The sequence below is a fragment of the Triturus cristatus genome, chromosome 12 (genome assembly GCF_964204655.1).
Source record: "Triturus cristatus chromosome 12, aTriCri1.1, whole genome shotgun sequence".
Lineage (NCBI taxonomy): Eukaryota > Metazoa > Chordata > Amphibia > Caudata > Salamandridae > Triturus > Triturus cristatus.
The window spans coordinates 22,104,138-22,127,247 of NC_140595.1; the positions used below are offsets into that span (position 1 = coordinate 22,104,138).

The 23,110-nt window shown below is 48.5% G+C and overlaps 1 protein-coding gene across 5 annotated transcripts in view; it reads right to left on the reverse strand.

Annotated features, from left to right (window-relative positions):
• USHBP1 (USH1 protein network component harmonin binding protein 1) overlaps window positions 1–23,110 on the reverse strand; it is a 291,429-nt gene that overhangs the window by 110,784 nt on the left and 157,535 nt on the right. For 3 of the 5 annotated variants that reach the window (XR_014972163.1, XM_085638301.1, XM_085638299.1), the window contains exons 1-3: window positions 16,948–17,813; window positions 8,165–8,331; window positions 7,245–7,378 (exon numbers count right to left, since the gene is read on the reverse strand). Coding sequence is in view for 4 of the 5 variants with exons in the window: in XM_085638301.1 (XP_085494427.1) it covers window positions 7,245–7,378; window positions 8,165–8,331; window positions 16,948–16,971 (325 nt within the window). In the remaining variant the exon portion in view is untranslated. Of the gene's footprint in view, window positions 1–7,244; window positions 7,379–8,164; window positions 8,332–16,947; window positions 17,814–17,843; window positions 18,221–23,110 lie in introns of those variants that run through there. The other 2 variants (XM_085638302.1, XM_085638300.1) reach the window with 2 other exon arrangements.

Genomic DNA, 23,110 nt, shown 5'->3' on the forward strand with positions numbered 1-23,110 from the left:
AGAGCCTAGCGAAACAAAGGAGGAGAAGATCAGGAGTCGTCCGACTCAGTACGAGACCGAGGGAGGAAGACAGATGGAGCCGAGGACGTTCGGAGGAGGTCGGGAAACCCAGCGTGGAGAGCCAGGAGGCCAACGACCCCGTGAGCCGCCCAGCCACGTTCAAGGAGGAGCGTGGCTCACCAAGGTACGGGACCGCATACGGGGCTGGGGGGAGAAAAAAGGAGGGACGGAGTAAGGGGGGGGACAACCGGGCACTAGATCCACAGTGTGTTAGCGACTGCACCCCATCACTACCCTCCCTGAGCACCGCTTCACACTTAAGGACAACCCGCCGTTACACCGAGTGTTCCCTCACCCCCTTTCCCTACGCCCTACTATCCGGAAACCAAGTACTCAGGATTGGTGTCTTTCCTTCTTTTCTTTGAGCGTGGACGGCCCGGAGACAAGAGAGACCTGTGAACCTACACCGCTAAGGGGAAGAATCCGGAAGGGAAGAACCACGGCAGGAAGGAGGGAGACCAGGGAGAGAAACACCGAACCCCCACTTCCCTATTATAGACCTGTACTTACTCGAAAACGCAAACCACAACGAATAAAAGCAGTTAAATCAACCCTTCCGTCTCCTGCGTTATCCGACCCGTCACAACTGGTGGAGAATGCGGGCACACTAGCCATCAGTACTTTCACGATGGACTCGCTCATCCAGCACCTGGTGAAGGGCCAGGACCAATTGAGTTGGGTGGTCGAACAGCAATTGAACTCAGCGCAGGCTGACCGAGACACGTTCAAAGCCACCGTCACCGCCCAGTGGGAAGGACTACAGGAGACATTAAGAAAACCAGGGGCAGGGGTTCTCCCTGAGGCCCGGTTGCATGGGCCCACCCCTTCGGGGATCTCCCTACAAAAATTCCTGCCAGGAGAGGATCCGGACGCCTTCCTCTTAAACTTTGAACGGGTGGCCCGGGCGTGCGGATGGGCCCCAGAGAAATGGCCGTACTTTCTGGCGCCTTTGCTTACAGGGGAGGCACAGGCAGCGTACCAGGTGGCGAACCCGGAAGGGTTGACCCCCTATGCTGAGATTAAACAAGTGATTCTTGACCACCTGGGGTTGGATGCCGAAGCATATAGGGTACGATTCAGAAAAGAGAGAGGTGTTACGGGGGAAAATCCGAAAACCCTCTTCTATAGATTGATGGCGGCGGCGGATAAATGGTTGACGCCCGAAAAGAGTACGAAGGCCGAGATCATGGACAAAGTGTATCTCGAACAATATTTGGAAGCCCTACCCTACAGCACCCAAAGGTGGTTACGACAACACCCCCGGCTCACCACTGCACAAGCCATGGAACTTGCCACAACCTTTGCCAGAGCCCAACCAAAAACATCGGGTTGGGACGCAGAGAAACCCGGGAGACCCTTGGGGGCCCGGTTCGAGCGTAAGCCCCGGCCTGATCAAAAAAAAACCATGCCACCAGGGCTAGTGGTCCCTGCACCCCCATTCAGGGGTCCCCAGTGCTTCGACTGTGGGAACTGGGGCCATATTGCCCGTTCATGCCCCCAAAAGAAAATGACGGAAGAGCCTATGGAGGTCGGCTACGTACCCCGGTCCGTCATGTACACCGCAGAGTTGGGGAATGCATTTCACGTAAGTGTACAGTTAAACGGGTTGACCGCACAAGCTTTACTAGACTCAGGGTGTCGACAGTCCGTGGTCCAAGCCCTATACGTACGCCCCGAACAGATTCTCCCAGAGACACAAGTACATGTCAGGTGTGTACATGGGGATGTAAAACCCTACCCAGTCGCCATCATAACCCTTGTGTTACCCGAGGGGACGAGATGTTCAGTCAAGGTAGGCGTGTTAGAGTCCCTTCCCGAAGACCTCATCCTAGGGACCGACAACCCCCACTTTCTGGACCTTTTCACAAAAACCTTGCAAAACCAGGCCTCAGTTAAACACTCGATGCCCTCCCACACTGGTCCCCTCTCAACCTTGACATCCCCCGAGCCCTGGGTATTGGATCGCAGTTTTAAGTTTGCACAGGCAAACGACGCCACACTGGGTAATGCATGGGACCAGGCCCACAGGGAACAAGACACTCCTAATCCTGTATTTCCCCGGTTTTTCATCAAACAAGGGTTGCTATACCGACAAGGGAAGAAGGAAGACCCACCCCAGTTACTGGTCCCCGTGTCCTTCCGTGATCAGATCATGTTTTTTTCACATTCCCATCTAACAGCCGGACACATAGGGAGCGAGAAGACGACCCAGAACGTGCTTCGCCACTTCTTTTGGCCCGGGATTTATCAAGACATAAAAAGACACTGCCAGGCATGCGACATCTGCCAAAGGAGAAATACTCACCGTCCGCCAGCCGTACCCCTACAGCCTCTACCGATCATAGGTACACCGTTTGAACGCGTGGGAATGGACCTGATAGGTCCCCTACCAAAGACCCGGAGGGGTAACCAGTACGCCCTTGTAATTGTGGACTACGCTACCCGGTTCCCCGAGGCCTATCCCCTACGGGCCCCAACTTCCCGCCTCATTGCAGATCGGTTCGTGGAACTCTTCTCCAGGGTGGGGTTCCCGAAAGAGATCCTGACGGACCAAGGGACACCCTTTGTATCCCGCCTGATGAAAGAAGTATGCGCCCTCCTCCAACTACGACAGATCCGCACGGCAGTATACCACCCTCAAACCGACGGCCTGGTAGAGAGGTATAACGGGACCCTGAAAGCCACCCTGCGGAAGATGTTGACCGTGAACGGAAGGGAATGGGACCAAATCCTACCGCTCGCCCTTTACGTCATACGGGGCCAAAAACAGAGTAGCCTAGGATGCTCCTCTTTTGAGATGCTATACGGCCGGCAGCCCAGAACATTACTGGAGATGACCAAAGAGGCGTGGGAGAAGGAGGAGGAAGAACAAGAGAAAGGGATGCTCGAATATACCAAGGCCCTGAAATCCAAAATAGGAAAGTTACGGGACCTGGCATACTCCAACATAGAGAAAAACCAGAGGATCCAGAAAACCATGTACGACAAAGGCAAAAAGTGGAGACGGTTGGAGATAGGGGACTGGGCGTTGGTCCTCCTCCCCTCCTCTACCAAGAAATTCCAAGCCGAGTGGAGGGGCCCCTATCAGGTGACGAAAACAATAGGGAGAACCAGTTATCAACTACAACTCAACGACAGAACAAGACAGACCTACCACATCAACCTGCTGAAGAAGTGGATCGGGCCCCCACCCAAAACAACACTACTGGTTCAAAACCAACCGTCCCCGCTCGACTCCACGTTACTGGATCTAGGGGTGAATGAAGACCTTACGGAGTCCGAAAAAGTAGATCTTCAGAGAACCCTGGGTCCCTTTGCGGACATCTTCTCGGACCGGCCAGGGAAAACCACACTCACCGAACATCGCATCGACACTGTACCCGGAAGAATCATCAAACAACGACCCTACCGCATACCGGCCGCTCGAAGAGCCACCATACAAAAGGAGGTGAAATCCATGCTGGACCTAGGAGTAATCAGACCCTCCAGAAGTGAATGGTCGTCACCCATTGTAATGGTGCCCAAACCAGATGGGAGCACCAGATTTTGTATGGACTTCAGGGCCCTGAATGAGATATCTGCATTCAACGCATATCCTATTCCTCGCATTGATGAGCTCATTGAAAAATTGGGGACTGCCAAATATATCACCACCTTGGACCTCACCAAAGGATACTGGCAGGTTCCCCTTCGGGAGGAAGATAGGAAGAAAACGGCCTTCGCCACTTCGGAAGGCCTCTACGAATTTACCGTCTTGCCCTTTGGGTTGCATGGAGCCCCAGCCACATTTCAGCGTCTGATGAATCTGGTGTTGGGACGATATCATTCCTTCTCATCGGCATATCTTGATGATATCGTTATTTTCAGTGAAGATTGGGAACAGCACCTACAACATCTGCATACCATTTTAACGGCCCTGAAACAGTCCGGGCTCCACATAAACGCCAAGAAATCCCGGGTGGGATATCACAAAGTCAAGTACCTGGGTTACATGTTGGGGCACGGGGTGATAGAACCCCAAATAGAGAAAGTAAGGGCCATAGCAGAGACACCCTTTCCCACAACCAAGAGAGAAATGAGGGGATTCCTAGGCTTAATAGGGTACTATCGGCGCTTCATCCCGCAGTTTTCAGAGCTAGCCGCTCCCCTCACAGACACCCTGAAACAAGACGTTAAAGCCCTGACCTTGTTGACCCCATCCCCGACCATGTGGAAAGCATTCAACGCCTTAAAGAGAGTGATCACCACCAGCCCCGTGTTGTCATCCCCAGACTTTTCACGCCCCTTCATTCTCCACACGGACGCCTCCGACTATGGGATAGGGGCGGTCCTCTCACAGATGGGCACGGACGGGGCCGACCATCCCATCCTCTACATCAGCCGCAAGCTATTCCCCCGAGAATTGAAATACCCCACAGTGGAGAAGGAATGCTTGGCGATAAAATGGGCCGTGGACAAGCTCTGATATTACCTCGAAGGCCGTACGTTCACCCTATATACTGACCATGCCCCACTGCAATGGATGAGTCGCAACATCTCCCTGAATCCTAGGGTTTTGCGGTGGTTCCTCAGTCTCCAGCCCTTTTCCTTCACCGTACGACATAGGAAAGGGAAGGACAACCAAAGCGCGGATTTCCTGTCACGTAACCCTCTCCCCAATCGGGAGAATCCTAGGGGGGAGGTGTGTCACGGGGTGCAGCGGACAGGGAAAAGGGGTGTCCCATCCGAGACTCTGAACGATGCCTTCTCCCCTCCTTTGTGTTCACAGCAGAGCGAGTGGTTACCTACGGGAACGCCGGAACACGTCATGACGGACGATTATGGGGACTGTTGCTTTAACTGGCAGGACTGTGCCGAGAGCCCCGCCCCCAACAGCGATGACGTGCAGGACTGGGCGGATATAGGAAGTGAAGCCGATGGTCCAGTGTGGCTGAACACCGGAGAGAGTGAGGAGAGAGAAGAGCAGAGCAGGAGAGGAGTTTCGAGAAACAGCGGAGAGCCTAGCGAAACAAAGGAGGAGAAGATCAGGAGTCGACCGACTCAGTACGAGACCGAGGGAGGAAGACAGACGGAGCCGAGGACGTTCGGAGGAGGTCGGGAAACCCAGCGTGGAGAGCCCGGAGGCCAACGACCCCGTGATCCGCCCAGCCACGTTCAAGGAGGAGCGTGGCTCACCAAGGTACGGGACCGCATACGGGGCTGGGGGGAGAAAAAAGGAGGGACGGAGTAAGGGGGGGGACAACCGGGCACTAGATCCACAGTGTGTTAGCGACTGCACCCCATCACTACCCTCCCTGAGCACCGCTTCACACTTAAGGACAACCCGCCGTTACACCGAGTGTTCCCTCATCCCCTTTCCCTACGCCCTACTATCCGGAAACCAAGTACTCAGGATTGGTGTCTTTCCTTCTTTTCTTTGAGCGTGGACGGCACGGAGACAAGAGAGACCTGTGAACCTACACCGCTAAGGGGAAGAATCCGGAAGGGAAGAACCACGGCAGGAAGGAGGGAGACCAGGGAGAGAAACACCGAACCCCCACTTCCCTATTATAGACCTGTACTTACTCGAAAACGCAAACCACAACGAATAAAAGCAGTTAAATCAACCCTTCCGTCTCCTGCGTTATCCGACCCGTCACAGAGCTAAACATGGAAGAGCACAAGGATATAAAACTGGAAGACAACAGTGCAGTAATCAAGAAGTTCCAAACCTGTGACAAAAGCAACATCTCAAATTGTTTGGATTAAAGGACTAAGTATGGCACTGCTGGAAATCAGGATGTGATCTTGAAGTGAATACACAAGTCACTCGTAAGGTTTTGAGTTTACCAGATGAGATGAACTGGGTGTAGATAAATGTCCTGCAATGAAAAGGCATGCAGTGGAGATGAAAGACCTCAGGCAATTGGTACAGTAGGATGGAAACAGCAATGGAAGGGCATAGGTGGTGCAGGCTAGAACTGGCTCTGGGGCAAAGCTGGAGGTTTCCAACACACCAGTGCTTTGGAAAGGAAAGCAAGATTCGGGCAAATGTGTTACATGCCTGCCCCAGCATGACACATGACTGGAACATTAATTTATTTACCTATTGGCAGTCACCATTGGCTTATATTTTCAGGTGGTATGTGAAAGGCATTGTGTGTGTGTGCGTGTGTTTGTGTGTGTGCATGTGACCGTGTTTGTATGTGAATGTATTTCAGTATATATGCGAATGTGTGTGTGCAAGTGTCTGTCAAGAAGTATGTGTTCAAGTGAGTGTATGTGTCTGTTTGAGAACGTGACTGTATGTCTGTGTGTGTTTTTGCTCTACCAGGACATTAAGGTATATCTGTACGGCTCATTAGACATTGATGTGTAAGTGTCCTACCACACCAGAAGAGCAGGCTCAGCCACTAAACACAATTGTGCGTTTTTGCACCATGTCAGGTCTAGAATATAAATTAATTGCATCCGGAGGCCTGGTGGTATTCCTAATTCTGTAGGGACCCGTGACTCAGTAGAACTACACTGAGGTACACTGTTAAATGACTGCAGAAATTACCACATATTATGTGCGAATAGTAGGGTATGGCTGGGTTGATCAGAGGTCAGTAAGTTACAAGAGCCCAACTTCTAGATCTTGCTGAGGAAATGTGCTGGGTGTCAGCGGACCAGTCTGCAAGTGATCAGCATTTCTTTATCCCAATAACTTATAGTCAGGTTATGGGTTTTCTTTTCTTACAAATCCGTGTGTATTTATCCAGGTTTACTTTGTGCTCATTTTACTGAGATTTCTTGTTTTGTTGAAAAAGGAAGTTAAAGCAAGTATATTTACTCACGTATTTAACTGATATGTGCAGATATGCTGTCAGTTGTCTGCTGAGTTTTAGTTTTAGTCACATATAACATAAAGCACTCATCAGACAACATCATCCTTATAGTACAGGTGCATCTGCACATCCACAGACATTTAAGATCCTCTATGAAATGTCATTCCCTTTTTAACTCATCCCTTTGGATCAGTTAGTACAGTGTTTAGCCCGGCAGTAAGGATTGCCAAAATGAAGTCACTCGAAAGAAGACATATTTTCTGTCTTTCCTGTTTTTAAAATGAAATATATTTGGGGACATGGATTATTTCCTGAATCTCTTAACCGGTAATAGCTTGTAACAGCGGAGCTTGGTGCCCCTATTTTAAAGTTTACCTTCAGCAGGGAGTTGTATGCCTTCATGGGCTTCATCCGCTTGTGGCTTCAATTCCAGCCCCTTCGGCTGCCACACATACCTAGGAAGGCTTGAAGTGTACTGGGAGCACTGGTCGAAAAACTCGTCTTCCTCTCTGGAAGAAACAGTGAATAATGTTAAGTGGCGTTACATAGGTGGTGATGACACCAGCAAGACCACAAACAGAGATGTTTTAAGGCATGGGCAAAGCGGGCAATTGCCCTGGGCCACACCTGCCAAGGCACCCCCTGGAAAGGTGATCTGGCTAGCTCACTTCTGTGTATTTTTGTATCGTAACCTTTAACGTATATTTAAATTATGTTAGCCCGCATAGGGCTTAAGTAAAAAAAAAAATTACAAAAAAGGGGTAATAAAATTACAAATTGTTTCAAACAGTTGCCCCGAAAACATTTCTTGCCTAGCGCCCCAAAATCATTCACAGTGGCCACAACTAACGACATGTTAAAGAGCAGAAGGAACGCGTCACTGGGGGTGCAGCAACATGGGAGAGGAGAAGCTGGGGTGTCATCACAGGAGAGAGATGATGTAAAAGGCTGTCAGATGTAAGAGATGTAGGTGTCATTGTGTGAGAGAAGAGATGGAATAGGTGTGTCATCACCGGAGAAAAGTAATAGGAGATGGGTGTGTGATAGAGTAGAAGTAAAGGGAGGGGGCGTCATCACATGGTAGAGGAGACATGGACAGGGGTGTCACCGCATGACAGAGTGGAGGGATTGATATGTCATCGCATAGGAGATGAGATGGGTGAGGGGTGACATCCCATGGGAGAGAATAATGCAAAGGACTGACTTCACTGCGATGAGGTGGCATCAGAAGGAAAACATCTCCTGGGACAAGAGAAGGCGGAAGGATGCTGAAACACCGGACCCGGGTACCACACCTGCCCTCACTGTGCTGTAGTGCCTCGATCCTTCCGTTCAGCTCTGCAATGGTTACCAGCAGCTCAGTGATGTGTTCCTCGTACCGCAGCATCGCATGACCATCCGCCGATGCCACCTCCTCCAAGTCTGCAAACTCAGTGCCCTCTTGCAAGAGGTCACTGACCTCCTGTAAGACAAGACAACTAGGGCGTCACTATGGTCACTCATGGAATACAGGCTACAGTTGGGTCATTCATGCAATACTGGCACCAGCTGGGTCACTTATGGAATAGAAGCTCCACCGCGGCTACTCATGGAATAAAGGAGTCACCGAGGAAACCCATGGAATACAGGAGTCACCTTGGCCACCCATGGAAGACAGGAGTAACTGCGGGCACCCATGAAAGACAGGAGTCACTGCGGTCACCCATGGAATACAGGCTCCAGTTGGATCATTCATGCAATACCAGCACCAGCGGTGTCACTTATGGAATACAAGCTCCACCGCGGCCACTCATGGAATAAAGGAGTCACCGCGGTCACCCATGGAATACAGGAGTCACCGCGGTCACCGATAGAATACAGGAGTCACCACGGTCACCCATGGAATAAATACAGGCTCCAGTGGGGTCATTCATGCAATACTGGCACCAGCTGTCTCACTTATGGAATACAAGCTCTAACGGAGACACTCATGGAATAAAGGAGTCACTGCGGACACCCATGAAATACAGGTGTCATTGCGGTCACCACTCTTGGAATACAGGAACCCTCGGGGTTACTCACTGAATACAGGAGCTACCAGGGTCACTCTTGGAATATAGGCACCATCACGGCCACTCAGAGAATACAGGCAACATCAGGGTTGGTTTGGGGCCACAATTAGCCCAGCGCATCCCAAAAGAAATGGCCCACTTTCGCAGATCGCAAACTTTCAGAATAAACAGCTTGGTTATGAATGATCATGGAGCTAAGTGTTGGCAAACATTTGCAGCAATGAAAGTATCGTAAGGCTAATAGGGTCAGAACTTAAATAGGAAATAAACATTCCAAAGAAAAAGTCATAAATGTGCGCTGGGAAACAGGAAATGGCACAGACTAGGCTGTCTTTTACACTCACCCTGGGCTTTTAGATATTTATTGTTTACTGTACTTAAGAGAGGCCCCCCAATGCTCAGAGACTGGTGAAAGGTGTATGGTTTTTCTTGTTTTACTGTTAACATCCCGTATAAGTTCCAATAAAGGAAATTATACTAGTGTCTAAATGCAAAAATACATTAAAAAATAATGGTAACACTTTCCTCAAATAAATGCATTTTTATATTCCCATTTTTATAGCACAAAAATGGGCCAGATGCATTGGAGTGATATACATCAGAACCAGATAAAATTACAGACGGTCAGTGTCATCTTTTTTGTCTCGTGTAGATTAAGGGCCTGATTTGAAATTCGGCTGACAGCTTACGCCGTCACGAAGGTGAGGGATTTCCCATCCACCGCATTCCAAGTGCCACTGGATATAACGCCCTTGTAATACAGCGGACAGGATATCTGTCATGTTTGTGATGGAGTAACCCGTCCGCGTGCCTCTAAATAAGGCCCCAAGTGATTTGCTCAGAATCACAGGATGTTGAGCTGACGATGGGACTCAAACCCTGTTTCCCAGTATCAACGTCGACTAAGGCCACAATCTCCCCCTGTTGACTGCAGTAATTGATTTCTGGCAGGCAAAGGAGAACAGCAGAGACTAGTTTATCTCTGCCTGATCCATGCAGGGGAAGGAGACAAAAAAAAATTGAGGAGCCCACTTGCTGGCCTTCACCAACCCCCACCACCACTCCCTTTAGTCCTCCTGCCTGCCCCGGTCTCCTGCCAAGCAAGTGCTAATGGCTTCCCATCAGCGGCTCCTTGAGGCCGCTGTCACACCTGGAGGGAGCCAGAGGGCAGGCACACCTCATGTTGTGACAGCCGGAGCAACCCCTTGACATTCTACCTCTGACAATGCATGCCCTTGTGGTGGAGACTGAGGCGGCCACCAAAAAACGGTCCACCAACGGGCCTCAACCATAAGCCTATTGGCTGATTGCCCGCCTTGCCAATCTGAGGCTGGGCAGCGCCACTGTCACTTCTGGAATACAGGCATCACTCCGGAGTAATTTAGGGAATACGTGCAAGAACACAGTCCCATACGGAATACGGGCATCACTGGATCACTCGGAGAACAAAGGTGCCACCATGGTCACTCATGGAATCCACACGCCACCATGCTCACTCATGGAATACAAGCATCTCCAAAATCACGCGTGGAGCACAGGCGCCACTGAGGTCACTCATGGAATAAGGCGTCATCTGGATTACTAAAGAAATACAGGTATCACCAGAGACACTCATGGAATATTGCTACCACCGGAATCACTCATGGAATATGGGCACCAATGAGGTTGCTCCGGGCAAAACGGGCATCACCACGGTCGGTCAGGGAATATGGGCATCAGCATAGTCACTCATGGACTGCAGACATCATCATGGTTATTCACTGAATATATGCATCACCGTGGTCAGTCATGGAATACAAGTATCACTGAGGTTACTCGTCGAATACAGGCGTTGCCGCAATCTCTGATAGAATATAGGCATCAATGCGGACACTCATGGAGTACACGCATCCCCAGGGCCACTCCTCGAATAGAGGCGCCACTGCGGACGATGAGCACTGTCTGTACAGAGAATATAGGACAGAGTGATGGGCATACTGCATGAGGGTGAGGTGCATGAAGAAGGGAATGATGGACATGGTGCATGGGACAGGGAGTGAGGGATCTGATGCATTGAGAAGGGAGCAGGGAGAGACAGACTGGGTGAAAGGAGTGAGGGACATGGCATGGAGAAGGGACCATGGGACGGGAAGGGAGGGAGACACTGCTTATAAAAGGGAGCATGGGAGAGGGAAACATTGTATATAGAGAAAGGAACATGGCATGAGGGACATGGCGCCTAAAGAATGGACCAAGAAACAGGGAGTGAGATAAACACAGTGCATAGAGAAGAGATCATGGAACAGAGGGTAAGGAACATGGTATACAGAGAAGGCAGCTCGAAACATAGAAGTGGGCTTCATAGGGACAGGAGCACAGAACGGGGATCAAGGGACTTGATAAATAGAGACAGAGGCATGGATCAAAGACTGAGGGACTTAATGCATCGGGACAGTAGCATGGAACAGAGAGTGACGGACTTGATGCATATGACGGGAGCATGGAACAGGGAGGGAGGGGTTTGATGCATAGACAAGGGAGCCTGGAACCGAGACTGAGGGATTTGATGCATAGAGACGCGAGCATGCAGCAGAGAGTGAGGGACCTGATACATAGAGACATGAGCATGAAGCAGAGAGTGAGGGACTTGATGCATTAAGCCGTGAGCACAGAACAGTGAGTGAGGGAATTGATACAAAGAGACAGAAGCATGGAACAAAGAGTGAGGGACTTGATGCATACAGACGGGAGCATGGAACAGAGAGTGAGGGATTTGATGCATAGAGACTCGAGCATAGAACAGATAGTGAGGGACTTGATGCATAGACACTGTAGCATGGAACACAGATAGAGAGACATGATGCATAGAGAAGTGCGCATGGAAGAAAAGTGAGCATTGAACAGAGAGTGAAGGGCTTGATGCATATAACGGGAGCATGGAACAGGGAGGGAGGGGTTTGATTCATAGAGAGGTGTGCATGGACAGAGAGGGAGGGAAATGATGCATAGAAAAGTGAGCATGGAGAAAAGAGAGGGATTTGATGAATAGAGACATGATCATGGAACAGAGAGTGAGGGACTTGATGCAAAGAGGCAGGAGCATGGAACAAAGAGTGAGGGACTTAATACATAGAGACGTGAGCATGGAACAGAGGTTGAGGGATTTGATGCATAGAGACTGGAGCAAAGAACACAGAGTGAGGGACTTGATAGATAGAGACGTGAGCATGGAACAGAGAGTGAGGGACTTGATGTATAGAGACTGGGGCATGGAACAGAGAGAGAGAGAGAATTGACCGATAGAGAAGTGAGAATGGAACAGAGAGTGAGGGTCTTGATGGACAGAGACATGAGCATGGAATAGAAAGTGAGGGGCTTGATACATAGAGATAGGAGCATGGGACAGGAAAGGAGGTACTTGATGCATAGAGAAGGGAGCACGGGACAGGAAGTGAGGGACTTGATGCACAGGAGCATGTAACAGAGGAAAGTGAGCAACTTGATGCATAGAGTTTGGTGCATGTAACAGAGAGTGAAGGACTTGCTGCATAGAGTTTGGTGCATGGTACAGGGAGTGAAGGACTTGCTGCATAGAGTTTGGTGCATGGTACAGGGAGTGAAGGACTTGCTGCATAGAGTTTGGTGCATGGTACAGGGAGTGAAGGACTTGCTGCATAGAGTTTGGTGCATGGTACAGGGAGTGAAGGACTTGCTGCATAGAGTTTGGTGCATGGTACAGAGAGTGAAGGACTTGCTGCATAGAGTTTGGTGCATGGTACAGAGAGTGAGGTACTTGATACATAGAGAAGGGAGCATGGAACAGAGAGTGAGGGACTCGATACATAGAGACAGGAGCATATGACTGAGTGTGAACAACATGCAACTGGAGGGTAAGTGGCATATGACAGGGAGCGAGGGGAATAGCGAGTAGAGAAGGGAGCATGGAATAAGGGATGAGGGACATCATGCACAGAGAAGGGAGCGAAGATACGGCATGGGACTGGAAGCATGTCGGACGATGCCTCGAGAACAATGAGGTGCCATGTGATCAGCTGGTTCTTGGAAGGGACGTCGAGAGGAAGGGACACGTATTAGGGTTCGACTACAAGGGCCAAGTAGCCAGTGTTGTAGAAAGGTTAGCATGGGCCTTAATATAAACACCCCCACTCCCCTCTGTTAGGCCACTGCCTCCAACCTCCACTCTGCAACGTGTTCGCCAAAAATATTACTTTATTCACATCTTAGGACAGTCCTGCTTCCCAAATGCACAGCGGCGTGGCTATCATAGGTGAAGCAGGACCAGGAGTAGTAGCACCGATGCCCAGGGATGTGAGGTGCCAGCTGAACAACATTTAGAGCTGCCTTTTCTGACCCAACTAGGGGCAGATGCCCACTCTCCTTGCCTGTATTAGGGGCGATGGCACAGAGCAGCTCTCCTGCCTGTAGTCCGGGTAACGTGACTAAGCCGAGGAACTGAGCCCCACCCATGCCCAGTCTTACCTTTACACTTTTAGGGGTGCCCTCTGCCCTGTCTGCAGAAAGCCTGCTGAAGATCATGGGGTGGGGGGGGGGGGGGGGGGGCTAAGAGCTGCTGCCCACTTCAGCTTGGCACAAAACAAGGGGAACAGGCGGGCACACACATCATTTGAAACGGAAATCACAGGCCCCGGAGCTGCATCCTGTTTTGCCTGGACAATATTACGCAGGCCCTTTGCCAACCAAGGAGTCCAGCCAGGAAGGGCCAAAAGCCGATTCCCGGAGTCTTCCCCCAGCCAGCGAAAGGCTCAGAACGGGAGGAGTGATATTACAGCGCCCCCCACCCCCCTTGCTGCTGTCTGTGACTCTCGCCTTTTAAAGTATGAAATATGGAACTGCGAGGTCTGGCTGAAGACAGTCGTAGGTCTCTGATAGCACGACATTTTGCTAAAATATGTATATCAAGAAATATAAGACACAGAATATGTCGGTGGCGTTGGGTCTGCAAGTTTTGACTGCCTGCAAAGTCACTAGGGGCCATATGCATTAACACATTTTCCCATAGACACAGAATGGGCAAAACCCTTTGATGCATCTGGCCCTAGGTGTACTGTGCCTCTTCTAGAAAGTACGGCCTAACGCCTGGAGGCTGTTCGCCGTATTGCGTTTCATAAATGGGACCATTTGTCATTTGGGTTAGAAACAGACAGCGAACCTATATCGGGCGCTCTGCCTCTTCAATGGCTCGGTCTTTGCACTTACCCGACTATCCTTTGAAAACGACTCTTGTTATGAGCATTATACAAAACCTTTCAGAGGTTCTCCACTATGGACCCCCCCCCACCCCGGCTGCAGCTACTGTAGGGTGGAAAGGAGAGTGCTAAGCCAGATTTCCAGAGAGATAGGCGTCCAGAATCACGCTGCGCTACCATAGACCACCAGAAGGCTTCTAGCAGCTGCCAGGAGATGCCAGGCACGAGTGTTCAGGGTCCTGGCCAGAGTATCCATTGGAGGGGGCGCTCATTCCAGCGTCCTTGGCCCCCTCAGCAAATGTGACAATAGGGTCCAGGCGTGCGGGGCTGGGGAAGGGCAGGGCACCTTCCTTTACACATCAAGAGTGCGCCTCACATAGATGTTAAAACTCTAGCACAATTAAACAGAACAAAAAAAGAAATCGTCTCGCTCCGAAGCTCTTATCTTTCCCTTTGTACTTTTAGGTATTGACCTCTCTGTATTTTCAGGTCTTGTCCTCATCCTCACTTTCTCTTTTTATATTGAGGACTTGTCCTCTTCTCTTTTTAATTTTCAGGTCTTGTCCTCTTCTTCTCTCTCTATCTCTTTTTATTTCCAGGTTTTGTCTTCTTTTTCTATTCAGGTCTTATCATTTTCTTTTTCTCTTTTCATGCCTTGTCCTCTTTCCCTCTTTGTATTCAGGTCTTATCATCTTCTCTTTTCATGTCTTGTCCTCTTCCCCTCTTTGTATTCAGGTCTTATCTTCTCTTTCCATGTCTTTTCCTCTTTCCCTCATTGTATTCAGGTCTTATCTTCTCTTTCTCTTTTCATGTTTTGTCCTCTTTCCCACTTTATATTCAAGTCTCATCATCTTCTCTTTCTCTTTTCATGTCTTGTCCTCTTTCCCTCTTTGTATTCAAGTCTTATCTTCTTCTCTTTCTCTTTCAATGTCTTTTCCTCTTTCCCTCATTGTATTCAGGTCTTATCTTCTCTTTCCATGTCTTTTCCTCTTTCCCTCATTGTATTCAGGTCTTATCTTCATTTTCTCTTTTCATGTCTTCTCCTCTTTCCCTCTTTGTATTCAGGTCTTATCATCTTCTCTTTCTCTGTTCATGTCTTGTCCTGTTTCCCTCTTTGTATTCAGGTCTTATCTTCTCTTTTTCTTTTCATGTCTTGTCCTCTTTTCCTCTTTGTATTCAGGTCTTATCCTCTCTTTCTCTTTTCATGTCTTGTCCTCTTTCCCTCTTTGTATTCAGGTCTTATCATCTTCTCTTTCTCTTTTCATGACTTGTCCTCTTTCCCTCTTTGTATTCAGGTCTTATCATCGTCTCTTTCTCTTTTCATGTCTTGTCCTCTTTCCCTCTTTGTATTCAGGTCTTATCATCTTCTCTTTCTCTTTTCATGTCTTGTCCTCTTTCCCTCTTTGTATTCAGGTCTTATCCTCTCTTTCTCTTTTCATGTCTTGTCCTCTTTCCCTCTTTGTATTCAGGTCTTATCATCTTCTCTTTCTCTTTTCATGTCTTGTCCTCTTTCCCTCTTTTTATTCAGGTCTTATCATCGTCTCTTTCTCTTTTCATGTCTTGTCCTCTTTCCCTCTTTGTATTCATGTCTTATCTTCTCTTTCTCTTTTCATGTCTTGTCCTCTTTCCCTCTTTGTATTCAGGTCTTATCATCGTCTCTTTCTCTTTTCATGTCTTGTCCTCTTTCCCTCTTTGTATTCAGGTCTATTCATCGTCTCTTTCTCTTTTCATGTCTTGTCCTCTTTCCCTCTTTGTATTGTCAGATCCTGCTCCCGCCTCACATTGCTATACAAAGTCCCTTTCCAGTTAAGGACAGTGACAATTTCTATCCTCTTAACCATGGTCACTTTGAAAATGCCTGGTGCTGAGGGAGCAGTACACCAGTGAGTGGAATGAGTACCCTAACTCTACAGTGCGACCGGTGAGTGTGAGGGGGGACCATGGAACACCATCTTCCATGTAGACTACGCAACTTGGCCATACCTTGGGGCTCTACTTTCTAGATTAAGCAGGCGTCAGAGTGTCCAGACTGCTGCTGCTAGACCACTACTACATCTCTAAAACTGTGATCACATTATCCGGGCTCTCCCAACAGTTCACTGCCTGCCCGTGAACCTGTTACATCCCCGCAAGGCCCGGTGCATCACACTTTGAGTCATTCAGGGAGCTGGGCAATGTTTCTGCCACACAAGCTCTGTGCACACCAATCAAGATGGAACACCTGCAGCTCCAAAGAGCAATGAAGACCTGGCTGTTCCCCTGTGCCCCACATCACTGCTCCCACCCAAGACCTTGTGCTGCAGGGTACTGCTGATGTTTCATCAACGCTGACACCACTGTTCCGACCTAGAGTCCTGTCATCATGAGATGGTACCTATCAGCAAACTCCAGCACAGCCAGCTCCCACACACCTGCACCAATGGCATGCTCATGTGTAGCGACGGATGGAGCACTCAGTCAGCCTTCTTGCACAACACGCTGTCATCCTTTTCAAGTCACATCATAACCTATGCTCTCCCAACCAGCCAGGCTGGACAGGACTGCTCAGTGTACAAAGGCCATGTCAGTATTAGTAATGTACTACATAAGGATATAATGAAATACAGTGTGCACATTCTATTTCCCACTACAGTCATGGGTTCAAAACCCTGCACCGCTTATTTCCTTAGTATTAAGCCAAACACTTGGACAGTGCTTGGACTGACTTTGAGGGCTCTGTAAAAAACTGAAATATGTTTAACACTTAAATGTCGGAGTGCGAGGAATCCTTAATATTGTTGTATAGTTTGCACATCCGCGAAAAGAACAAGCTGTCCTTACCTGACCCAGTTCAGCGCTGTCCATTGTATCTGTGGAGCGCTGCTGCTCTCTGTAATGGTGTAAAGATGTGACAATCTTGGACCCACCGCCTCCGGCTCAGGGTGGCCCAGAGTCTGCAGTCTTCTACAGTGACATACACTGGGAGAAACTGGACCGCCACTGCTCAACTACACTGTTCCTACTGCACACCGTCTCTGCTGTAGAGTGTCGCTGCTGCAACTATGCTGTCACTGCTACAGCGAGACCATTACTGCTACAGCTAGACTGCTACAGCTAGACTGTCACTGCTATAGCTAGACCGCCAAGGCTACTGCTAGACTGTCACTGCTACAGTTAGACTGTCACTGCAGTAATTAGACCACCACTGCTACAGATGAACTGTGACTGGTACACACTACCCATAGCACAGTTACATTGTCACTGCTATAAGGAGGCACTGAATTCTACATCTAGAAAGTAACTGCTACAACTAAACAGTCACCCCTACTACTCTGAGAGTGACTCTTACCTCTACTCTGCTACTCATATAGCCTTACTGTATAACCAGACAGGCACTGACACCTCCAGACAATCAATTCTATAAGAAGGCAGTGGCCGCTACAATTAGAGACTCACTGCTACAGTAGAAAACCATTGCTACAGCTGAACAAATAAAGTATTACTATTGCAACCAGACAGTAACTGCTAGAAGTAGACAGTAACTGCTACTGTGTCACCGCTGCATCTAGTACATCACCGGTATGACCAGACGGTCAGGTCACTGCTAAAGCTGGAGTATTATGTGTTCCAACCACCAGATGCACACTGCTGCAGCTAGTCTATGGTCCAAGCACAGCCTCCGTGCATCACACAGGCCACATGCCCATCAATGAATGCACTCACTGCCAGAAGCCCACCTGCTCTGCCCTCTCAAGACCTGTTGAAGGATGTCTGGTCTGCCCTCCGGGGCCTTCCTGGACGTCTGCAGACAGCCACTGATACAGCTAGATAACCAAGGGTCCAAGCAGAGGGGCGGTGCATCAACCAGGCTGCTTGTGCATCAGGGAAGACACGCAGTGCTTGAAGCACGCCTGCCCTCTGCTCCCAGGGCCCCCTGGAGGCCTGAGCACTTCTCTTTCCTCTCGCAGAGTCTACGACCAGATAGTCACTGCTACAGCTCCAGAGTCCAAGATCCAGGCAGAGCGTCGCTGCAGCGCGCAGATGTCATAAAGTGACTGTACCAGTGCTCTCCTGGAAGCCCGCCTGCACTGCCCTCCCAGGACCAGCTAGAGGCATGCCTGCTCTGCCCTCCCAGGACTTCCCGGAGGCCTGCGCGCCTCCCTTTCCGCCTGGAGAAGCTTCCTGTGCCTGCGGAAACATGCGTCTGCGCGCGGGCTCGCCCTGTTCCTGTCGCGCGGACACCAGTGCCATGTCTTTTCATAGTCGCTTGAGGCCAGAGGTCGCGCTGCCTGAGGCACTCGCCAAGCCGCAGCACAAGGGGAGAGTTCATTCATTTGGGGTACAGTTCGGAGTCCGATGGCTGTAAAGAGGTTTTCGAATGTCTTCCACAAGCTGCCTGACAGAGGGCACCTCACACACCGTAAAACCACACCGGGCGCCGAGCTCATTATCGCCAGATGGTTTCAATTTCCACCCAAGTAGGTTTGGCAAAAGAATTCCCCTTCAGAGCACCTGGAGCACCGCACAACCCCCGGATTTCGAGGCACACAACCGGTGCTTCTGTTAAAAAAAGAAGCAGTTTCTGGGGCCCAAAGCTTTGCTCGAAAGCTCAGGGTCGGTGACACTGGATGTTGGAGTGCTGAACTGGAAGGTTACTTTGTCTTACTTCTGTTCTGCCCATGTCTCTAATCCAACACCAGGCTCTCCCCGCCCTTTTATCTCCATTATTCAGGCTCCTTTTCACCCCTGCTTTCTTTCTTTGTCGCTGTTTATCCGTCATTCTCAACCTCCTTCTTTACAACGTTTGTGTTTTTCACCTGGCTGCTTTCGGTCAATGTCTGATGTGGACAAACAAGGGGCCAGCCCCCAAAAATAAGTGCCGGTGAGCCCCACTGACATACCTTGCAATGTAGTTGCAGATACCTACAATATCACGTTGTCGGGCTACAGCCTCCATTTAACCTTCCTAGTCTGTGAGGGGACGAGGTCGCGGTTTTCGTGTGAAACTGTACATATTTGTTATCTATGCTTTTCCCCAATGAGGTACATCTTTACTTCCTAGTGTGCTACTAGTGGTGTAACGTAAAACAACGGAGACCCCCTGTAGAAAGTGAAGCGGGGCCTCTCAGGTTCCATCATCTCACAGTGCTTTAAATGGCCCGGTACGGAGTACCGGCACCTTTTTATTTTGAGAGGGAGAGTACCGGCACTTTTCAAGAGGGACGTAACACGTTTAATTTGGAGAGTAGCGGGACTTCTCAAAAACAAGCAGGTTCTTTGGATTGTGGAGCCCTTAAGGGTCGGAGGGGCTGAAGGGGCTTGCCTTATGATCAGGTTTGCTGCGGGCACGTAAGCACACATATTGCTCCTTGGACCGCCACCCCATTCTCAAAGGGAGGGGGATCTGGACTTAGTGGGGACACCCTACAGAGCAGATATGGGACAAGTTAGGGCTCCTGCATACAGTGATCTCCCTCCACGCTTGGCCAGAATGGTATGGCAGTTCTAGCAACACATACAGTACCACCATGTGTCACACTGCTCCCCTCACACATTCACCCAGTGAAGAGACAATATCACATAGTGGTTCAAAAGTTGGGTTTCCAGCTAATATTAGCAGCCTTTGCACAACCATTATGGAGTATGAAAACACTCCAGGATATTGGCAGCAGACTGAGAAGCTGTTTCCCCCCTTTTTTTTGAAGGGTGGAGGGAGGGTAAAACAATCACACAATTGTTGGGGGAGGTTTTTACAAGGAGTAGAACCCTTATTGGTTGCTGTCCTCCTTGTAATCTACAGAGAAGTCTTTGGTTTCTAAATTCTTACTGATGTGAACGAGCAGATTGAAGGGATTCGCACTGCCCAGCGAGGAGGAAAGATGACCCGACATCGAGGAAGACCTAAGAAAGCCATCTGACCGAAGATTCAAGAGGACCTACTTTCCATGGGATCCTGGCAGCCAAGTCGGGCAACCCCCGATAGTGGCTTATAATGATTGCTCGTGTCACGGACCTGCAGAGATGCTTTGATGACTTTAGTGGTGAGCTTGTGCCACCCGCACTCCTGGCACCTGCAACCTATAGATCCTTGTGGAAACATTTATATTTCATATATTTCACTTCACCCTTGACGTTGGTGCTGTGTCCTGTTGGCAGCTGTTGGATATCCTGGTTCCTGAACTATTTGATCCATTTGGTGGTCAGTAGTGTTTCCTGGGAATGTACAAGTCAATGTTCCAAAGTTTATGTTGTCCATGCCCACTCCCAGAATTTTGACTGCCCACAAACCTTAAAACCAACTAAAAAAATACTTTGTGGGAGGACAAGGTATTATCTCAGTTCATAAGTGTCCACAATATTTAAGTGGAGAGCTCACCTGATCAACATGTAATCAAATTTGTGTTCTTGATACAAAGAATCAGTCTTTCATATATTCTTTATTCACAAGCCAATTTTCTCTCTTTTAATACCGACCCAGTCAACGTGTTTCGTCCCTATATGGGGACTTTATCAGGGCAGCAAGTTGCTACTAGTCAACAACTCATTGTCCAGCTTGTATAATTTCCAATCAATTTGTAATGGTGCAAAGTTACATTCATGTCGGGTGCTTCGCGATCACCCACCACTGCCAGTATAGTTGACAAGTAAATGAGAAGATGGTATTATTTAGGCAGAGGATATCATTTACAATATCATCATGCTATGTTCCTGATATTCAAAAGGCTTCCCTCTCAAGAAAAATTCTACTGCATTGAGCCCCTGTTGGTGTGAAATGCATGTGTTCAGGCTAATAATGTCACGGGTAATCAGTAAGAAGCTGTCCTCTAGCACTATACCATGGATGATTCTCAGAAACTCCATAGTATCCTTAACATAGGAACTTAAATTCTTAACAAAAGGTGCAGACTATAATAAACAAGGACACCACATATCCAGGAGCCAGGCATTTCTCCACAGATCATAACAGTAAATGAATGAATGATGCAACTTATAAAGAGCACGAATACCCGGAGGCGTCTTGGCGCTATACAGAGCAAAGAGGAGCAAACGAGAACTAAGTAGTATAGTCGAGGATCATTGATTAAATAAGTAGGTTTTGAGATTCTTCCTAAAATCTGAGAGCGAAGGCGCTGTTTTCAGTTCGATTGGCAAACGGTTCTAGTGAAGAGCCGTAATTCTGAAAAAAGTCTCCCCCCCCCATGTGGCGCGTTTGAAGGAAGCAACCCTCAAAAGACTAGCTGAACATGAACGCAAAGTTCTACCTGGAATGTACCGCACACATTTTTTCTTTAAGTAGGCTGGGGCTTTTCCATAGAGTGTTTTATAGGCTAAACACAGAGCCTTAAAGGTAATGCGGTGACAAACCGGGAGCCAATGCAATTGTTTAATGAAAGCCCTGACTGAATGAAATGTAAGAATTTTTTGAAGAAATCGTGCAGCCTCATTTTGAATGGTCTTCAGTTTCTTAAGTGGACCTTTTGGAAGGCGGATATAAAGACTGTTACAATAATCCAGTTGTGATAGAACTAAGGCGATAACCACCGCTTTCAACAGATCAGCTGGAAGAAAGTTTTCAATTTGTTTTACAATTCTAAGCCAGTAAAAGGAGGAGAAAGTAATCAAGTTGACTTGTTCTTTGTATTGAAGCTCCCTATCCAATAGAAACCCCAGGTTTTTTACTTTGGATTTTGGCGTAGGTGTCGTACCCAAGTCAGAGGGCCACCAGCTAGGATACCAGCTGGACGGACTATTGCCAAACTGAATAACCTCTGTTCTTGAAGAATTAAGCTTCAGGTAATTGTTGGCCATCCATCTACTCACTGCACTCATAAAGTTGTTAACCGTCATGCCGGAATTACTTTCACTTTTTTCCAGTGAGCCTATTTGTGTGTCATCGTCGTAAGACGCAGAGGACAGGCCAAAGGATTTCATCAGAGCAGCAAGCGGTGTAACATAAAGATTACACAAGGTGGGGGTCAGTGAGGACCCCTGAGGAACCCCCACAAGGCAAGCAGTATGGCTCTGAGTTAAAAGCACCAAGTGATACCACTTGTCGGCGCCCTGAAAGAAAGGGTTTAAGTAACACCAGTGCTGAGTCACGAACCCCTGAATCCAGCAAACGGTTAACCAGTATCTCATGGTTGACCTTATCGAAAGCCGCTGAGAGATCCAGCAGAATCAAGACTGCATTACCCCCACTGTCAAGGGATGATCTAATTTCCTCTGTTGCTGTGAGCAGGGCAGTTTTGGTGCTGTGATTTTCTCTGAAACCGAACTGCGTATCATCTAAAAGATGATTAGCCTCAATAAAAGAGGAGAGTTGGAAATTCATCATTTTTATGCTAGTTTAGCTGGATAGGGAAGTCTTGCTATGCATCGGTAATTGTTGGGACCTAAAGTGTTAAGAGTAGATTTCTTTATGAGAGGAAGCACGGACACTGCTTTCCAGATGGTTGAAAAAATGCCAGTGTTGAAAATGGTGGAACAGATAATGGAAAGATGACGTACTATGACTTCTGGGACCAGGTGACCAATCTTAAGGGGTCTTCGGGAGATCCTGCTTTAATCTTTGGAATAAGTTCAACGATCTGTGCCACTGAGGGAGTAATAAAATGTCTAAACCTAGCTGACTTAGGGCTTGAATTTGTGGATAGATTTAAAAAGCAACTGTTGGTAAAATTGTTAAAGATATTCAAAACCTTTTCCTAGAAGGTACGGACTAGGGAGCTGCAAAAATCTTGATTATGGATTGCCGTGTCCGATCCCACAGGGGTAGTCAGTTTTTTTATAGTTTGAAAAAGAGTTTTGGAAACATTGGTAGCTGTATTTATTTGTAATGTGTAATATTTAGATTTAGCATCCAAGATTGATTTTTTGTAACTACCTAGACAGGATTTGTACTTTTCTCTGCTCTCTATCATATTCAGATCGCCATTTGCACTCTTGTCTTCGGCATCCTTGTTTGATTATTCTAAGAGAGTCATCAAACCAGGGCTGAGACATC